Genomic DNA, 20293 nt, shown 5'->3' with positions numbered 1-20293 from the left:
AAAGGATTGAGTCCAAGCCAGATGACATGTTTGGTGAGCTTTATTAAAGGGTTTGCAGGCAAACAAACAATTTTGCATCTCCTGCTCCTTGTGCCCAACTGGCTTGACAAAACTGGTTTAAAAAAAAAATAAAAAATAGGCCCACCCAGGTGCATTCTGGGCTGACACAACTAAACCCCTTTTATCCCCTAGGTGAACATGGCCTAACCTAATAGAAAAGAAATACTAACCAATCAAATTAGAAGAATAATAAGAAAAGTAAACATATTCTAATTAAAGTTTCATTTCAAGTTATAATGGATGATAAAACTATAAACCCCTTTTAAACCTATAGATTTTTTGTGATTTAGATAATAAATATAAGATAAATCATGTGAGTTATTTTTTCACCTGTAATGTGAGATCTTTTTTCACCTTTTTTAACCTTTTTTCACCTTAAACCAACAAAACAAAAGTAAGAAAAAAAAACATTTAAGATGTGAATTAATGTAAACATTAAAGGTTACATATCCACATGAACCTTTCTCAGTTCATAGATTCAGATATTGCTATTAAATTATGCAATATAGAAGATATGTCAATATGTGGTGCAACTTGCATAACACCAAACCACTGGAGTGCAAAATACTATAATAAATGCATTATTTTTCAGGAAATTAAAAAAACGCCGTACCTTATCTGCAGTGCACAGGGTTTAGTCCGCGTTGCAGTGGATTGTCTTGCGCTAAATTCCTGTCCTCAGACGAGCACCAGAACTAGCGGGGGTCAAGATTTTTTTTTCTTTGAGTCCAGTGTTTTGAAGACATTTACCTCAGAAGACGTGTTGATTCGTTGCGACTTTTCTTGAGGAGAAATATGCCGTGAAGCTCTCCCACGGAGTGAGGAAGAGGTGGACAGTTGAAGTGTCCAATGGAGTTATGAGATTTGCACTCAAGCTATTTTCAAGACTTTAGATTGGTTAATAACTTGTAAAAATAACAGAACCACGTGGGGACTGAACAATAGCATCGATATACGAAAAAATATGAAATTGACAAAATTTGGAGATAGGAGGTTTCCGCCCGACAGCGACGATTTATGATGCTGTTCTACATATGATATACTCTTAACTGTTAGGAAATACTGTATAACAAATTAAAAACCCAATCATAAAAATATATATCAAACATCTTAATGTCTATACAATTAAAATTGTGCAATTAAAATTGTGAGGATCAATCCAGACTCAATTCATCCACTAAGTAAGGCTGTTTCTCCTTAAGGACTTTATAGGCTTCTGCTTTCACAACTCTTCCTCCTGTATTGAGAGAACTGTACAGGAGCCTCATTTGCTCACATGATGTTGATGCTGCATGAATTTTATTGTACTTTTCATCACTAATCATCATCTTGCTTTTTAAACAGTCTGCTATCTCCATTACCGAAGAAACTCTCTGAATGAGATGTTCCATGTGTCGATCCATAAAGTCAGCACCTAAAATGCAAATGTAAAGGTTACACATTTTAATAATGTACACAATATTTATATATTTTTTTTGTGTTTTTAGAACTGTTCCATGTTACATTTGCATGACTGTTTAATGTGTAAGACAGCTGAGTGTCCTAATTACAGTGGGAAACTTAAAACTAAAATTTACATGCAACCTTACCTGTGGTATCTGATGTGGGTGTGGCTGCATCTGTACCTGTTTTGGCAAGTGAGATAATAAGACTTTAACAATACCTAATTAATGCACACCTAGAGCAAAAATAAAGTATTTAGTAACTGTGAAACCACTTGACTGCCACTGATACCTCATGTACACACTAACAAGCAACAAACCAACAATCAACCATTTATTTACTCACCCAAAACGGATTACACTTAGGTCCTGTTTACTCTTGATTCAACAAAAATCCAAAATAACAGCAAATAATTACCCTCATCATGAATTCTTTTATCCTTAAAATAGCCCAATATTCCTAATTACCCACATTTTATATATCCTGGTAGTTTCTTTATATATGTGGTAATATAAAAACATTTGCTTACCTGCAAGCAAGACCAAACGGGGCTCCCAAACTTCCTGGTCATTTTCATCCAAAAGACCTACAGTGACTTTATCAACCTCAGTTTTACAGAACATCTCAAATGTAGGATGATAGTTTGGGCCATAGTCACATTCAAACTTCTCAATCTAAGGAAATAGGTAACGCAGAGTTTATTTCAGAATGAATATTAACCAAGGTCAACTATGATTCATATAAGTATGAGCTGTACCCTACCGTGGGTTGTAAGACATATTCATGGTCAGTATCTTTACAACATGGCCTGTATTTTTTGCCAGAAGTCAGTTCACAGTTGGAGCTTGTCTCAATGTATGTCATGCTCCTATGCCGTTTGTGCACCTTCAAGGGAAACCAAATGAAATAGTGTTCACTTTAAAAGCTAAAATCTAGAAATAGTTTTTTAGAAAAACAGCAGTACATATTTTAGTCACTTCCCATGATGACCAAAACATGTAAAGGATAATAAAATAAATATTTAGCACTATTTATTAAAGCTGATTACCTCTTCAACAGGCACATTGCCTGGCAAAAGATGTATATGCAGTTTACTCATCCTGGAATTTCCATATATTTTTTTATAGAACAAAATCACTTGGGCTGTGACGGGATATTCTCGGAAAAAAGGAAAATATTTCAAGAGGCCGTATAAGGAGAGACCTTGAATGTCTATGATGACATGTGTGTTTGTTACTTTTAGTGGCTGAATAAGTTCCACATTACCACCAGTCACATGTGCTGTACTCAATTTAACCTCATCTGTACCTGTAACATATAAAGAAACAGAACCAGGCATGATAGATAATAATGACAACATGATTTGGATAATATTTTACCCCAGTAGTTTACAAATAAATTTTCTGACAATGGGGGATCTGGTATACTAGATTTATTATTGTATGCACTTTATTGCATTTCATAATTACAGTTGAGTTACTTTCAATGTGCAAATTTGTAATCAGACCTCAGATGCTACTGATAACCAAACTATTTAGAAAGCGCTATTTAGAGAGTTACACATACAGGACAGAGTTTGCCACTCTCTGACAGTTTGATGTAATTACAATACTGTATGTCCACACTGAGGGTTTTTGTTTGTTTGTTTGTTTGTTGAAGATAGCATCATATTCTGAGACAGTGCTTACCTAAACGACCAAATATTTTAAAGGCCAAAGCTTTATCTTTCAACAGTCCAGGAAAGGCACATTTTTCTAACAAATACTTTGATATTATTTTCTTCATTTGTCAAATCTAAAAAGCTATGGTATAATAACATAGTTTATATCTCACATATAATCATTCTCATGAATCTGACTTTACAGCAGTAAAAAATATTAGTTATGAAATATTAGTTTGGATGTAATGGATTTTTTGCCTGTTTATGTTTTTGATTACAAACCAATCTATGTACAGTGTATGCTGTTCTTTATCATTTCAAATTATGTCATTCAAAGTAACATTTAATACATCACTGCAAAATGTCATACAGTATTCACAAACAATTAATGTTAGTGAGCAGATTTCACTTTTATTAAGCTGCTTATAAAAATCTTTCATATTTTTCCATGGATTTATAAAAGATAGCTATGAGTCAACTTACAGATCTCACAATGTGGAAGAAGCAGATGACGGATAGAGCCTTCATGGCAGGCGATACTGTACAAAGGTCCTGCAGGCTGCAGTTGTCCTAGTCCATCCAAGTAACCGCTGTCCCAGGACACTATTCTGTACAGCACTTCCCCTTTCCCATCCATCTCAAACACAAGATTGGTGAATTTGCACATAAACTGACCAGCATGATGGCAGAGGAACCTCAAAATAATAGGAAAATAATAGGAATAAGATGTCCTGCTATAATATTGTCAGCAATCGATAGTTTGTTTGTTTAAAGGCATGGACAAAAACATTTTCTCTCAAAATAGTGAAGCCTGCTATGCCACCAGGTACTGATATGTTTTGAAAGCATGTATGGGTATGAGGTCCAAACATTTTGAATTGTACCGCAGCAGGCAGTGGATTCGTTTTTCAATTTATTTTCAATATACATACAAATAACCTCTTTTGCTTTGCAGTAATGACTAGTGTTTTTTGTGGGCACTATAAATAAAAACCTAAAAGCTTGGACATGAAATCAATTTCCTCTGAATGACTTACTACCCTTGGAAATAAAGAGGCATGTTACCTATATTCATCTTTTTTCTTATTCCCAACGTAGTTTTCAACTAGTTCTGGAATGAAAACCTCCATCAAAGTCTGTGAAAAAAGAAGTAGACCACGTGTGGATAGTCTCACATATTACGCACACATGCATGCATGCACTCATTATATATATATATATATATATATATATATATATATATATATATATATATATATATATATATACTGAAATCAACATCTTCAGAGATTTTCTATGGTTTTTAAGCTAGGTGACGGTGCTGGCCACAGTAGAATCGTCTAAGACCTGCAACTAAACCTTTGGTGGAATGTGAGGTATGGATATGATTATTGTCCTGTTGGAAGAACCAGTGGCGCCCAAGCTTCAGCTTCCTCACAGACAGCATGAGGTGTCTTCTAAGATTTCCTGATACTTTAAAAAAAAGAATCAATTTTGCCTTCTACAATCTCCAGAGCATCACAGAGTCAGCACCATGCTTGACTATAGGCAGAGTGTTCTTTTCATCATCCGCTTAATTCTTCTTCCTTCAGCATATCACTGATCCATCAGGCCAAAAAGTTCTAGTTTTTGCCACAGAACAGAATCCCAAAATGTCTAGGACTGGTTCTGGTTTTTAGAAATCTGGTGACGTAGTGTAAACAATGTTCCTTTACTTCTGAACTTGCAAACTATGTCTCTAGATCTATGTCTCAGAGATGCTTCCAAAAGTGTCAGTGTGTATCCTATTCTTGAAGATGTTTGCTGCAGTGTACACTAAACTATGCTCATGATGCTCAAATATCTACATCTATGTGATATCTATATCACAGTCTAATCTATTTAATCTGATCAATAAATATATTATTTATTCAGCATCAAGACACTATCACTATCAGAAAAAGGGGTTAATACTTGTTCCTTACACATTCACTCTGTGATCGAAAACAGTGTGAAACTTTTATGCACGATGCCAAATGTAAATTGTTTCAAGTACAAAATGTGGAAAGTAACTTTCTCTGGCTAAAACTTTTGAGTGAGGAGGAACAGGAGGAGCACTGACATAGTCCTACAAAATGGCATTCAGCAGGCTACTTTATAGAACGGGGCACAGAAGCCTTTATTATCACCACACATACATTACAGCACAGTGGAATTCTTTTCCTCACATACCCCAAATAACGAGGTTGGGGTCAGAGTGCAGGGGCAGCTATGATACAGCGCCCCTGGAGCAGGGAGGGTTGAGGGCCTTGCTCAAGGGCCCAGCAGTGGCAGCTTGGCTGTGCTGGGCCTTGAACCCCGATCCTCCGATCAACAACCCAAAGTTGTTGTTTATGTTATGTGTTTATGTTTATACTTATATAAAGTGTTATTTGAGTGACAAGTGATTTAAGTATTAAGTACAAAAAAATGAGCCTTTACCTGAATTCCTAAATCTCCTGTGTTAAACAACAGAGGAAACATTTTAGATAAAACAGAAAGAGAAAAATCTGTGTATACAAATAAAAATGCCTCAGAGTTAAATCTCAAATTACTGTAAACTGACCTCTGACTAATTGTTCCATTGAATAGGATTGTTCATTAAGTGTCAGTCAGCTACTTACTGTAGCTCTCAGTATGTGTATGTATGTCAGATTTCTGTGCCTGCAAAACTACTGTTCTGTCTGCAATCACAGTCTGTTGTGTTCATTACACAATAATCATGATGTTCATATATCTATATGGTTTAATGTATTCCAACTGTACAAAATCTATATTATTCATGCATTATCAAGACATCACTAGCGTAGAAAAGGGGTTTATACTCACCACTTATTTCAGTCTGTGAAAGTAAATAAAACAATGTGAAGATTTTATGAAAAGTATTTTATACCTATATGTAGATTCTGTGAAACATAAACATATATAAGTTTATAAAACATCAGCCTTTACCATTTGTGTGATGTTGAGTTATCTACTTACCTTTGAGAGAAGATCTGTGTAAAGCAACAGAGAGAAAAGTAAGGTTAGATAAAATACAGTGAGAAAAACCTATGATTTACAGTCATAATAGGTGTTTAAGGTTATAGGTTAGGAAAATAAGTGACTGTGTCGGTCTGGAAAATTATTGTGTTGGCCTGAGTGGTTGCTGGTGGCAGTTGTGCAGTCAGTGGACCCTGACACAGGGAAAGACGAATCTGGGCAAGGCAGTTTCAGGGAGTGTCATTGCCATCTGAGAGTAAAAGTGACAAAACGCTCCACAAGTAGGGAGCCAAAGCATGTTCAATCCATTGTAGTCTGCATGCACATTTACTCTCTGAGTGTTCTCCACAATTGTAGAGGCCCATGACATCAGCAATTGGCCACCAGACATTTGTAGTCGAGCGTCCCCTTGTAGTCGAGCGTTTCCTTTTTGTGTGTAGATCTCTGGGCTGCAGTCACAACACCCACCTTAGCTATGAGCCAGCTGTAGTTCTGGGTTTGGTCATTGCACTCCACAGGAGTGGCCGTCAGCAGGGCCGTCAGCTTTGCCCTGCTGAGCCCCCACCCAGGGTTCCAACAAGAAACGAGAAGTCCTGAGCTCTTTGATGGCCCATTTAATGGCTAGGTTTCTTTCCTGACAGCAGCATAGCGGTTTTTGGAGAGAGTCAGCTCCCTACTGTTATAAGGGACTGGGTTCTCTATACTGCTAATGTCTTGAGACAATGTGGCACCAAGCCCCTTTCCAGAGGTGTCTGTTTGAACAAATGGAATTTGGTGGAATTTTTTTATGGTTTGCACAAAACCATCAACCTTGTTAGGACCCTCTTTAAATCATGGATTGCCTCCTTTCTCTCTTCATTCTACTGCACCTAGTCTGTTTGGCCTTTCTTAGCTAGGTCTGAGAGGGGAAGCTTGGGAGGTGAAATTTGGGTCAAAGCATCTCTGTAGTGCCTGGCTAGTTTTTGGAAGATAGACCAGGTATTGCCCCTCAGTCCAGGTGGAACTTACTCAGGTTGGTCATCAGACCGGGCTTCCAGAGTTGTTTCAGGAACTTCAAATGGTGGCACATACAGTGGTGTGAAAAAGTGTTGGCCCCCTTCTGATTTTTTTGCACGTTGTCACACTTTAATGTTTCAGATCATCAAATAAATTTAAATATTCCTCAAAGATAACACAAGTAAACACAACATGAAGGTTTTTAAAAGAAGGTTTTTATTATTTTTAATATAATATAATATAATATAATATAATATAATATAATATATAATTTAATATTATTATTAACAAAATCCAAACCCACATGGCCCTGTGTGAAAAAAGTGTTTGCCCCCCTGTTAAAACATAACTGTGGATTATCACACCTGAGTTCAGTGTCTATAGCCACACTCACACACTTACATAAGACCTGACTGACAAAGTAAAGTAGACCAAACGATCCTTAAAAGCTACATGTCATGCCGAGATCCAAAGAAACTCAGGAATGAGTTTTGGACTTTTTCAAATGAGAAAGAAAGCAATTGAGATCTATTAGTCTGGAAAAGGTTATAAAGCCATTTCTAAAGCTTTGGGACTCCAGCAAACCACAATGAGAGACATTATCCACAAATGGTGAAAACATGAAACAGCGGTGAACCTTCCCAGAAGTGGCCGGCCAACCAAAATTACCCCAAGCAACAACTCATCCAAGATGTCACAAAAGACCCCACGACAACATCTAAAGAACTGCGGGTCTCACTTGCCTCAGTTAAGGTCAGTGTTCATGACTCCACCATACGAAAGAGACTGGGCCAATATGGTTCCAAGTCAAAAAACGCTGCTGAGAAAAAAATACATAAAGGCTCTTCTTAGTTTTGCCAGAAAATATCTTGATGATCCCCAAGACTTTTGGGAAAATACTCTGTGGACTGATGAGACAAAAGTTTAACATTTTTAAAGGTTTGTGTCCCATTACATGTGGCATAAAAGTAACACTGCATTTCAGAAAAAGAACATCATACTAAGAGTAAAATATGGTGGTGGAAGTGTGATGGTCTGGGGCTGTTTTGCTGCTTCAAGACCTAGAAGACTTGCCATGATAAATGGAACCATCAACTCTGCTGTCTACCAAAAAATCCTGAAGGACAATGTGCCGCCATCTGTTCGCGATCTTGGGTTCTGCAGCAGGACAATGATCCAAAACACACCAGCAAGTCCACCTCTGAATGGCTGAAGAAAAAAATTTGGACTTTGGCGAGGCCGAGTCAAAGTCCTGACCTGAATCCTATTGAGATGCTGTGGCAGGACCTTAAAAAGGCGGATCATGCTTGAAAACCCTCCGATGTGACTGAATAACAATTCTGCAAAGATTAATGGACCAAAATTCCTCCATAGTGCTATACCAGACTTATTGCCAGTTATCACAAATGTTGATTGATTGCAGTTCTTGCTGCTAAGGGTGGCCCAACCAGTTATTAGGTTTAGGGGACAAACACTTTTTCACACAGGGCCATGTAGGTTTGGATTTTGTTTTCCCTTAATAATAAAAACCTTCATTTAAAAACTGCATGTTGTGTTTACTTGTGTTATCTTTGACTAATATTTAAATTTGTTTGATGATCTAAAACATTAAAGTGTGACAAACATGCAAAAAAATTAAAACCAGGAAGGGGGCAAACAATTTTTCACACCACTGTATGTTCTGACCAGGTGGAGGAGTGTATGATGGTATTGTCCATGTAGGCAGCAGCGAAGAGGCAGTGTGGGTGCAAGACAATGTACATCAACTGGACCACTACTCCCAGTTGGGTCTTCACATGTTGCTGGACCATGTGTGTCAGGCCAAGGACTGTGGACAAAACATACATTAACTGGTCCACTAGCTCTGTCAACTCACGGTTGTGCAGGTGTTTGCTGACCAGACTGCTGCAATCAATAGTTGACTGACAATTTATTCTCCCAAAGATTATAAAAATGGTCCTTGCAAATGTGTAAAGAATTTGCAGATGGAGCTCAGGAACAGAAGGAGTACTTGGTCACTGGTGGTAACTCAAGAGACCAAGCTTGCCAGTTGTAGGCCTGCTGTTGTACGGTTTGGGCTTCTTTCATGTGCCAAACGAGCCACTTGCTTAATCAGCTCCTCTACCCCTCAGGGGATTTGCGCATATTCAACCAATTGGAACAGTGTGTGGTACTCTACCATATCCGTGATGGGTGACAGTCCACTGTGGGCCAGGACCTCTTTTTTGACAAGCTTAAAGTTGGCAAGAGCACAATAGAGAAATGTCATGGGGATCTGGTCTCACTCCTCCTTGCGCCAACCCTCCACATATGACATGTAGTCACTTTGTGGATGAAATGTTGAGCATTGCAGGCAGGGGTGTGTTCAGATTCTGGAGGCCTAGCAGCTCTTCAGTCACTGTGGAGTCGAAGGGCTAGCTCCTATGTCAAAGACTGCTGCTGGAGACTACTCTCAAAAGATGTTGTACAATCTGCTCCATGGGTCAGGAGGAAGCCAAGGTTGAGTTCATGCCTGCATTCTCCACCAGTGTAGAAGCTCAGGGCTGCAAGTGGCTGAAGACATGAGACAGACCATATCATTGCCAGCAAGAGTTTATTTTCTTACTGGCAAAGAACAGAAAAGGAGAGGGGAAAACGTAGAGAAAGTGGGAAGCCAAATCATGCTTACTTCTTTGCAGCCGGTGTGCTCTTCTATACTTTGCAGTTTTCTGAATGACAGTTTTACCATTTTTCTCGGTGGTTTTTACAGCTATGTAAACATTGCTGTTTAGGGTACAGTCAAAATGTTTTGTTTGCACACAAAGACTTCTTTAATGAAATATGTTATGGTATCTGAGTAACCCTTGACAGCATCATCAGAGTGGACTAAAAAATTTTAGATCATTTTGAGAGTAGGTGCTTCCTGTTTCAGCTTCCAGAAGAATGGAAGAATGATCTAACTTGCCAAAAAGAAGGTGTGGGAGGGATTTTTAGAAGAGAGAGTAGCAACAGTCCAAAAAGCGGTCCCCATATTCCAACAAATTCTCTCAGTAACCGGTATGATCGAGACAGAAGCACAATGTATTCTAAATCATGGGAGCAAAAGGACTTGATATAGTGTATGTTCTTCAAAAACATAAAACATACACCACCTCCTCAGGTCTTTTGCATGTCTGTCTATGCAGACACCAAGGGTTCTGTGAGGCAGTAATCCTTTGTCACTCTGAGACAAGATATGCACTCTCAAAATGCAAAACATTTTGTCCAGGATCCAGAACATTTGACAGTAGTTTGCTGGGTAATGAGGTACAGTTAGCTCTCCTTCCTCTTTTCTGGATATGCTCCTGTAGTCACGGGTGGGCAGCCTGCTACAGTGTTTGTAATCATATGGTCAGCATAGAGGAAAGTAAGGTTTGCAGTAGGGATGAGCCGGATACTCGGCTGAAACGAGTATCCGGTACGGATAAAGCACTTCTGCCGAGTACGAGTATTATACGAGTAATACAAGTCAATATCTGTGCTCGGATTGAATGAAAATCATCATTGGGTAGCTGATTGTGTCAGCGTTCTGTGATAGGCTAGTCACAGCGCCCCTCCCCTACACACATACAAATGTATTCTGTTGTTGTGTCTCGCTCTGCTCACTCACAGTCACACACAGAACTGCTCTACCTCCGTGAAGTTGGCACCCCATAAAAAGAAATAATCACCAAAACTATGCCATTCGTTTGTGCTACGTTTGTGCTGATTTGTGCCGCAAAAACGAACGTTTGTGCTGGTTTGGTGTTTGAGATATTAAACATTATTTTTTTGACCGTGTGACGTCACTTTCCACCCCACATCGGCCAAATCTCTCCAAACCGGTGGTGTTCGTTTGTGCTCGATTTGTGCCGGTTCGCGCCGCTAAACTAAACATTGAATCTAATTTCTAATCTAATTTGCTTCCTTAAAAATAGCTAACAGAATAAAATAGCAGGTAATAGCAATAACACCACCGGTTTGGAGAGATTTGGACGGCACGGGGTGGAGAGTGACGTCACAGCTCCAAATTGTTTTTGTTATTTCTAAGAAGGGGAAATATACTTGACGTTTATTTCAACGGCACAAACCGGCACAAATCGAGCACAAACGAATGACACCAGTTTTGTGTGATTTAGACGATCTGGGGTGGAGAGTGACGTCACAGTTCCCGAAAATATTTTGGTTATATCTCAGGAAGGAAAACAGATACAGTGTTTGTTTTAACGGCACAAATGGGCACAAATCGGGCACAAACGAACTAAGCCGGTTTTGAGCGATTTGGGCGATGTGGGGTGGAAAGTGACGTCACACGGTCAAAAAATTAATGTTTAATATCTCAAACACCAAACCAGCACAAACGTTCGTTTTTGCGGCACAAATCAGCACAAACGTAGCACAAACAAATGGCATAGTTTTGGTGATTATTTCTTTTTATGGGGTGCCAACTTCACGGAGGTAACAGCTCTCTGTCTCTCCCTCAGTCACTCGGGTTCGCGGGTCTTTTCCGTTAACGTTTAGGGTTTCTTCAGCTTTTTATTTCGGGTTGTAACGTTAATAATACGTACTTACTAACTAGTAGAGTTCTGGTAAACGTGTGTTCGTTCAGACATGGTGCTTGCTTGGTAGAATGCGACTCGCATTGCGTCTCTGCCTGTCGGAGATTTTTTTTCTTTTTTAAACCTTCAGCTGTCTCTAACCAGTAACCAGACACTGAGTGTCTGACACGTTTTTGCTGTATTTCATAAAAACATAAAGGTAGTAAGCTTGTGTTATAAATATTACAAATTAATTATTACCGGTTAAAGCCCCGCCCATTTCAAGACAAGCCCCGCTTACTTCCGGGTTAGGCCCCACCCACTCCGAGTACGGATACGGATACAGATAATTCATATGGTTAACAGATACGGATAAAGATAATGCTGTACTCGCTCATCCCTAGTTTGCAGTGTGTGTCTGAAGAGATGATTTTTTAAAGTGTCATAGACAATGAGGCTGATGGCAAACAATATAGGAAACATAATACAGTCAACACAAACAAAAAACATTTTAATTGTATGCTTCCTAGAATGTTTTATAGTTTTTAGTGCATTAACAAATATCTGTAATCAAATATTAGATAAAACACTAAATATAAAATCATCAGAATACCACAGCAGCTTGATCCCTGATGTTTCAGTGTAACTGTATTCACAGTAACATTTAGTGTTTAATTTAAATTTCTCTCTAATGTATTAAAGAATTTTCTACTCACCAGACAGTTCATCCTGTGAAAGTAAATAATACAACGTAAAAATTTTAGGAATGATATTAAAAGTGAATTTTATCAAGTGAAAATGGGGAAGTAGCCATTACTCTGGCTATAAAAACAGCTGATATGTGTCTACTACACACTACAAAACAATCAATCAGTCATTGCACACAGTAAATCTGTATAGTGTAGCATTGTGCTAATATATTGCTAGTAATACTTAAGAAATCTAAATATCTTGATTTATTAGAATATGCAGTTTTCAGATATATGCATGTATTTACCAATATAAAGTATTGGCGTACATTTGTTATGCAGAGTGATGGCAATTACAGCCTACATGCATAGAAATATCTTAAAGCTGTAATTTATGTTTATTGTGTAACATTCTGATGGAGTCTGTCAGTGGTGTGTGTTATAAGCTGCATGTTTGTTGTGTCTTTTACTCAACATTATTAAACTACAGTGAGTCACGAGTTTTCATGCTTGTCTCGGCATTTTAATTATACTGTTTTTTTTATTTTCTCTTTTTAGTTAATATTTAACATTGTCACTTTAGCTTTCTAAATTCTTTGCTTTTCTGTCCCAGTTAATTTTATTTCTCTTCTTTGGGAGACGCTTGTTTGTTTCCTGTTTTCAAACACTCTTTCAGATCTTTCTAATATTCCCATCTGATCCAAGTCAAAGGTATGTAAACATTAATTATTGTCCAGTGTGTGAGCTGCAGCATGTTTAATCATTCTTCCTCCATCATTGGCATTAATTTTACTTGTGATACGTGTATTTTAGTTAGTTCTCTGACAGAGAAGATTTCAGATTTAGAGGTGTGCATCAAGACACTAGAGAGGGATAGCGAAAGTGTAGTGTAGTTTCTGTAGGGGAAAATCTGGATGCCTTAGGTGGAGATAGAAACCCTGCCAGGGATTGATCTACATGGTCAGCCAGTGCCTCATGGGATTGTTGTGGATGGAGCCGCCCAGAGACTGTCATGCCTGCCTTGAACCAATGTTGTGTCAGTCAGCTGTATGGTCTGGTCTTTATCAGCAATCAGGTCTGTGATGACCTCAGAGTGTACAATGACCCAGTAGTTCCTCAGGAGCTCTCGGTGGCACAATTATAAACTGTTGTAGAAAGGACATTATTTACATTTATATTATTTACTGTAGAGTGTCACCCAAATGAGGATGGGTTGCCTTCTGAGCCTGGATCCTCTCAAGGTTTCTGCTTCATGTCATCTCAGGAAGTTTTTCCTTGCCACCGTCGCCTCCGGCTTGCTCATTAGTTACAGTTGAGGCCAAAATTATTAGCCCCCCAGAAATTTTGGAACATTTTCCTAAAGATCTTTCCGATGTTTGCAGCATTGATGAAACTTGATATAATCAAACATTCACCAGTGCTAGTTAGTGGCTTTTGGTACATTTTGGAATATAAAAATACATTTTTTGGCTTGCTTTATATCAAATATAGTGAAAATGCGATGGTCAAAAATATTAGCCCTTATGTGAATTTTTGCTTTCAAAACACACCTAATTAATCAATAAGCTTTCAAAAAAACACATGTGCAGTCAATTGGCTTCCTAACAACACCTGAGCATTCAATCAGCATAAAAGGACTCAGGAACAGGGCACTTGAACACATTATTGGGAGAGACTACTTTTACTCACCATGCCAAAGACAAAGGAAATCAGTCTTGAGCTTAGAAAGAAGATAATGGAGGCTCATGTTGCATCATTGCCAAGTACGTGGTACATGGTGGTCGTAAGTGCAAGATTTCAAGAACTCTGGAGAGGAAAATAGTCAGAGATGTCAGCAAGACGCCCCAGACATCTGCCAAGATGCTTGTTGCTGACCTGGCCTCTTCTGGAGTTGATGTTTCAAGGAACACACTTGTGAGGGCTCTTCATCGTGGTGGGCTTCAGGGCCATCGTCCCAGAAGAACCCCCTTACTCAAACAGCGGCACATCACAGCCAGACTGAGGTTTGCCCGTGAACATTTGAAAGGTAAAGATGAGTTTTCAGAGTCTGTGCTTTGGTCTGATGAGACTAAACTGGAACTGTTTGGGCACATGGATGTTGCTTATGTTTGGCGAAGAAAGGGTGAGGCCTTCAACCCTAAGAACACAGTTCCCACAGTTAAACATGGTGGTGGGAGCATCATGCTGTGGGGCTGTTTTGCAGCTTCAGGCTGTTTGGGTGCATGGCATCATGAAAAAAGAAAATTATGTAGACATTTTGAGAGATAATATGTAGAAATATGCTCGTAGTCTAGCCTTAGGTCGTCGCTGGGTCTTCAAACAAGACAATGACCCAAAGCATACATCGAAATTGGTCCAACAGTTCCTGAAGGATACCAAAACCAAGGTCCTGGAGTGGCCCACACAGAGCCCAGACCTTAATCCTATTGAAAATCTGTGGCGAGTGCTCAAAGTGAATGTCCAGACTCGGAAACCACGTAATTTGGACCAGCTGGAGCAATTTGGAATGAAAAAATGGGCTAAAATCACTCAAGAGTTTTGTCTAATTTCATAAAGGGGGCTAATAATTTTGGCCTCAACTGTATATGGATAGATATATAGTATTTTACGTTAATATTCTTTAAATTACTTTTAAACTTTAATTGTGAATATTCATTTATTTATTTCTTCTTCTTATTTATATATATATATATATATATATATATATATATATATATATATATATATATATATATATATATTTCTTTTTTCTCTCTCTTCTGTTTCCATACTTCTGTAAAGCTGCTTTGAAACAATCCGAATTGTTAAAAGCTCTATACAAATAAATTGAATTGAATTGAGGTTACACACAGGTGCATTGTGGGAAAGAAGCTGACTGATGGAAGTGGAATCTCACTTACTGATCAGACTCCTTCACATAAACATGATCTGAAAATCATCTTTATGTTTCTATTTGATTCCTGGATTAAAATGTAATATATGTGATAAGTTTATAAAATATCAGCTTTTACTATTAGTGTGAAGTCGAGTTATTTACTTACCTCCTCTGAAGAAGCTGTTTAAAACAACAGAGAGAAGTGTAATGTTAGATAAAATACAAAGAGGGCTACTATTAGAAGAACATTTTGTACATCTCCATGTGTTACATCTGAGAACACATGGAGATGTACAAAATGTTCTTCTAATAGTAGCCCAAGCCGAAAAAAAAAAGGCCATAGTACTCTTGGCTCATGTACAGAAAATCATTTTATTTTAATAAATTTAAAAGAATAAAACTGAGTGTTGTCTGTGTGTTTAAGCATATATAGTGAGAAACTATGCAAATGGATTTTATTCCTTAATAAACTTCACACTACCTGTATAATGTGTAAATAATATCTTTAATAAAGGATGTATTACAAAACTATAGACAAAAACTGTAAATAAAGTGTGAATATCAGAATTTTAGAACGTGCTTACTGGACAACACTTCAGGCTGTAAAGATGAACAGGTGTGTTTACTTTTGTACCTCCTTCCATACTCACCAGTCAGTAGAACAGATTTCTCCATTTTCTTTCTCTCATCTTCTGTCCATTTTCTGTCTCTCTGAGGAAGTGAATAAAACAGTGTGAAGGTTTTATATATGTATGTAAATAAAGTTAACATGAAGATAAAATTAACATGAAGTGTTTCTCTGTTCAGATCACTGTGTGTGTGTGTGTGTGTGTGTGTGTGTGTGTGTGTGTGTGTGTAATATTACTAACAGTACACACTGAGCTGATTGAGGTTGATTTAAACTGATATTGTATTCAGTAACACACTGAGTTTGAATGCAGCCAGCTGAAGAACACAATCATTAAACACTAAACTGAAAGAAAAAAAAGTTTTACTGTAACTTCATTTTGTTAGTGTTGTAGGTTGTCTGAATCGATCCTCAAGTTAAATTGAACACGTGTTAAACCTTTTCTGTGTAACTTTAAATGAAATTTAAGAAAAAGTTTTCAGATAAACATCAAAGGAATGAAGGTCGTTATTTTCCTTACATTTATTTTGTTTATGTTTCCAAAGTGTTTACACTCCTAGAAATAATAATTACATCATAACAACACCAGTAATAACAGCAGATTGCTAGCAAACAGTTTCTAGAACAATCCTATGTGACTTTTTATCCACAATAAACCATCCCTGGGAGCCGGTTGCCATGGTAACTCATTTACCCCTCACTGATCACTGGTCTAATTATAACATAATTAATGATTTTTTATGTTGCTATCATCAGTAAGACATTAATGAATGTAATATTTTATAACAGTTTACTCACCTGATAAACACTGAAGTCTTTAACTAAAGGATGTGGGAAAAAAGCACAATAAGTTTGTTGAGATTATTAAAAATGCATTGTAATTTTCAGTATTTCTGTATTTTATCCTGTAGTATTAGCTGTAAACATTCCTAAAAAGTCTGTTTTGATCCTGTACTGTATTGTTTCTCTTCTCTTTCTGCTCTTCAGGATCTTTCAGTATTAATGCAGTAAGAAACAAATTCCCCAGATGACTTACTTCCATTCTGTTCGAATCTCTTTCATGCAGCATTATCAAGTGTGACTCTCTAACTCACATCTCTCTGTAGTTCTGTTCACTACAGTAATGTTAGCCAGGATCAGTAACTTTAATAGAGAGTTATTGTTATCAAATCACATTCAAACAAAAACCTTCAGCTTTTTCTCTCTCAGTATCAGTGTGTAGGTCAGATTTCTGTGTCTGTACAACACTAAATGACAAACTAGACACCAGCATGATGAATGTTCTGTTAGAGATCACAGTCTGTTGTGTTCACTACACTATGCTCATGATGCTCAGTGATACATTAACAAGTAAATACAAAATTAAATTAATATTAAATTCACTCTCACCTGTCTGTTCTGTCCTCTGTGGAGCTCCAGATTGTTCCCGTTTCTGTGAATAATAAAGTGTAAATGTTTTGTGAATGAGTTTAAAGATAAATTATAAAATAAAGAAAAGAACTGTTACTTTGGTCATAAAACAGTTTCATTATCTTCCTAAACAAATCTAAGATCATAAAAGTTTAACAGTTAGCCATCAGTCAGTAAATCTACATAACATTCTGTTACACTGTGATCATCATCATCTGCTCACATTGGACAGATTCATCAGGTACAGAAACATAACTGTGGAGGGAAAAATCATGCAGCCAGAAACAAATTATTAATGTATGTGTATTTATACAACTGCTTCAAGACAAATATAAAACTGTTCTGATATCAGCACATGTAACTATAGAACATTGTATATGGAGAACATTAATGACTCATCAGTCCATTTAGATCTTCTCCCATACTGAGGTGTAGCTCCTTATTAGTGCAGGAGAAAATAAACTGTAGGAGAGACATTCTGATGGAGTCTGTCAGTGGCGTGTGTTATATGCTGCGTGTTTGTTGTGTCTTTTACTCGACACGGTAAACGTCTCTGTACATTATTACACTGCAGTGAGGTTACACACAGGTGCATTGTGGGAAAGAAGCTGACTGATGGAAGTGGAATCTCACTTACTGATCAGACTCCTTCACATAAACATGATCTGAAAATCATCTTTATGTTTCTATTTGATTCCTGGATTAAAATGTAATATATGTGAGAAGTTTATAAAATATCAGCTTTTACTATTAGTGTGAAGTCGAGTTATTTACTTACCTTCACTGTGAGAAGTATCATGTAAAACAACAGAGAGAAATGTAATGTTAGATAAAATACAATGAGAAAAACTTATGATTTACAGTCAGAACAGCTGATAAACAATCTTCACTCTGTGCTTTCAAAGATGTTCAGCTACAATTTTAACTGTTTTAATAAAATAGAACAACAGATAGTGAATCATTATAAATAGTTTATAATAAATAATGAAAGACTTCATGAGGTGTTTTTACTCAGTGCAGTAACACAGATCTGTGATCAGCTGCTGAATAAAACACTCCATATCAAGTGAAAATGCTGAACATCACCATATTTTAACCCAATTTCTATCTGTATCAGGGAAAAATAAAGACAAGTTCTACTGTCTTCCATAAATGTCCATGTCTCCATGTTTCACAGAAGTGCTGCTTTGATTTGGATCATGAACAGTTTTCTTTTCACTTCACACTTTCCTCTTTTCATCACTCTGCTACAGCTTAGTCTTTGTCTCATCTGTCCATCATCTACTTTTTAACAAACTGGAATCTGCTCCTTTGCTCTTGAACTTTATCTGTGTGTTTATCTGTCTATTGGATAAAGACTCTGAGGTCATGCTGGTGGATTTTTGTTCTGTGTCTCAGATCTCTACAGACTTTCACTGAGGTTTATGTTTAATCGTTATACATGGTGTTTATTCATTGTGTAGAAAATATTGGAGTTTCTTTACTCATCATTGTGACTGTCACAGTTTCTGAGCACAAGGTAAAAAAGCAAAACCTCTCACTTTCAACAAGAGCTAGTCTTTTTCCTAGCGTTAACCGGTTAGCTCACACTGTGACTCTGTCTGATTCTGCAGCAGTCTGATCACCGATGTCTCAGTGTAACTCTGATCATTCTGACTGCGCTCATTCAAACACAGCACACAGTCTACAGAACAAACTAGCAGCCCAGTATTACCGAGCTTTGTGTGTTGCTTTGCTTCTCACTGCTATACGTTCAGCTTTTTCTCTCTCAGTATCAGTGTGTAGGTCAGATTTCTGTGTCTGTACAACACTAAATGACAAACTAGACACCAGCATGATGAATGTTCTGTTAGAGATCACAGTCTGTTGTGTTCACTACACTATGCTCATGATGCTCAGATATCTATGTTAAGATCAAGGGTACTAAACACACTGGCTCCAGCAAGAGACTCCAGAATTTCACCCACAGTAGGGAGAGGGAATGCATCACTTTCACCCACAGCATTTAATCTTCGATAATCAACGCAAAACCGCTGACCTCCATCTTTTTTTGGGACAAGAACAATAGGAGATGCCCAAGGAGAATGAGATGGCTGAATAATGTTTTGTGAAAGCATATCGTCAATTTGTTCCTTAACTACTGCCTTTTTATGTACTGGTAACCTATAGGGCTTTTGCGCAACAACCACATCTGTACGAACAGCAATCTTATGCTGAACCATATGAGTTCTACCAAGAGTAGGAGTACATACTTCAGGATGATCATACAAAAGAGTAAAAAGAACATGAGACTCTCTGTCTGGTAAATTACTCTCATTGACCTTGCTTTGCACTAGCTCAACAAGTTCAGCACCAGTTTTTTCCTGCAAACAATTCTCTATATAATCACTCACTGACCATTCAAACTGGACAGGAGGAACAGAGGAATAAAGAGAAGCAGTAGGCTTACAACCCACAGGTGGTTTACAAGACCTCCAAGAATCCCCTGAGGTAATTGATGGCTGAAAGGGAAAAACACGATTTTCACGGTCCCCGGAGAAACTGTACAATTGATCTTTAATATTAAGCTGCAAACCAGTCAACGCTATGAAATCTAACCCCAGCACCACTGAATATACCAGTTTCTGAGCTGGAAGGACTACTGTAGGAACCTGAAATTGCAAATCATGCAAATAAAAGTCAAGCATTTTCTGCCCAAGAGGAACAGTAGCATCACCATTAGCCAGATAAAGTGGTCCTTCATGCCATGCATCAAGTTGTTCCTTAGGTCCTTTCATCTTGTTCCATAAATCAAAATGCAATAGTGTGTAGGTGGCCCCTGTATCTACAAGCGCTTTCCCAGTGCAGTTCCTCACAGTTAAGGGAGCTACCAACTGTTTAAGAACTACAGGGCCAATTCTTTTGTCCTGTCGGCTACTAGCTGGATCCTTCCTTACAAGTCGTTGAGTATCATATGCAGATACTACACCTCGTTGATAACTACGACTTTGGGGTTCT

General features: G+C 37.8%; 1 protein-coding gene and 1 long non-coding RNA gene across 2 annotated transcripts; both read right to left on the bottom strand.

Moving 5' to 3' along the window:
* Positions 1-24: 24 nt before the first annotated feature.
* LOC132841198 (uncharacterized) lies at positions 25-12418 on the bottom strand. Its single transcript, XM_060863465.1, has 11 exons — positions 12411-12418; positions 6164-6177; positions 6011-6023; positions 5624-5640; positions 4229-4299; positions 3647-3858; positions 2552-2811; positions 2266-2388; positions 2033-2177; positions 1650-1685; positions 25-1474 (listed from the first exon to the last, which is right to left on the bottom strand). Exons 5-11 carry the CDS (start codon positions 4291-4293, stop codon positions 1215-1217), a joined length of 1101 nt encoding a protein of 366 aa, XP_060719448.1. The 5' UTR covers positions 4294-4299; positions 5624-5640; positions 6011-6023; positions 6164-6177; positions 12411-12418; the 3' UTR covers positions 25-1214.
* Positions 12419-15229: 2811 nt separating this feature from the next.
* On the bottom strand, positions 15230-18064 carry LOC132841236 (uncharacterized). The gene is made up of 4 exons (XR_009647881.1): positions 17276-18064; positions 16685-16707; positions 15909-15969; positions 15230-15438 (listed from the first exon to the last, which is right to left on the bottom strand). It is a non-coding gene; the product is annotated as an uncharacterized LOC132841236 (long non-coding RNA).
* Between the last annotated feature and the right edge of the window lie 2229 nt (positions 18065-20293).

Source organism: Tachysurus vachellii, chromosome 26, assembly GCF_030014155.1.
Source record: "Tachysurus vachellii isolate PV-2020 chromosome 26, HZAU_Pvac_v1, whole genome shotgun sequence".
Taxonomy (NCBI): Eukaryota; Metazoa; Chordata; class Actinopteri; order Siluriformes; family Bagridae; genus Tachysurus; species Tachysurus vachellii.
This window is presented reverse-complemented; position numbering and strand designations above follow the sequence as displayed.

Bases quoted from the DNA above. Each gene is read 5' to 3' on its own strand.
- LOC132841198 (XM_060863465.1), bottom strand. From the start codon at position 4,293: ATGGAGGTTTTCATTCCAGAACTAGTTGAAAACTACGTTGGGAATAAG. The intron at 2,812-3,646 runs GTAAGTTGACTC...TATATGTTACAG, and splicing joins TCTTCCACATTGTGAGATCT to GTACAGATGAGGTTAAATTG. The intron at 1,686-2,032 runs GTAAGCAAATGT...TTGCCAAAACAG, and splicing joins CCGTTTGGTCTTGCTTGCAG to GTACAGATGCAGCCACACCC.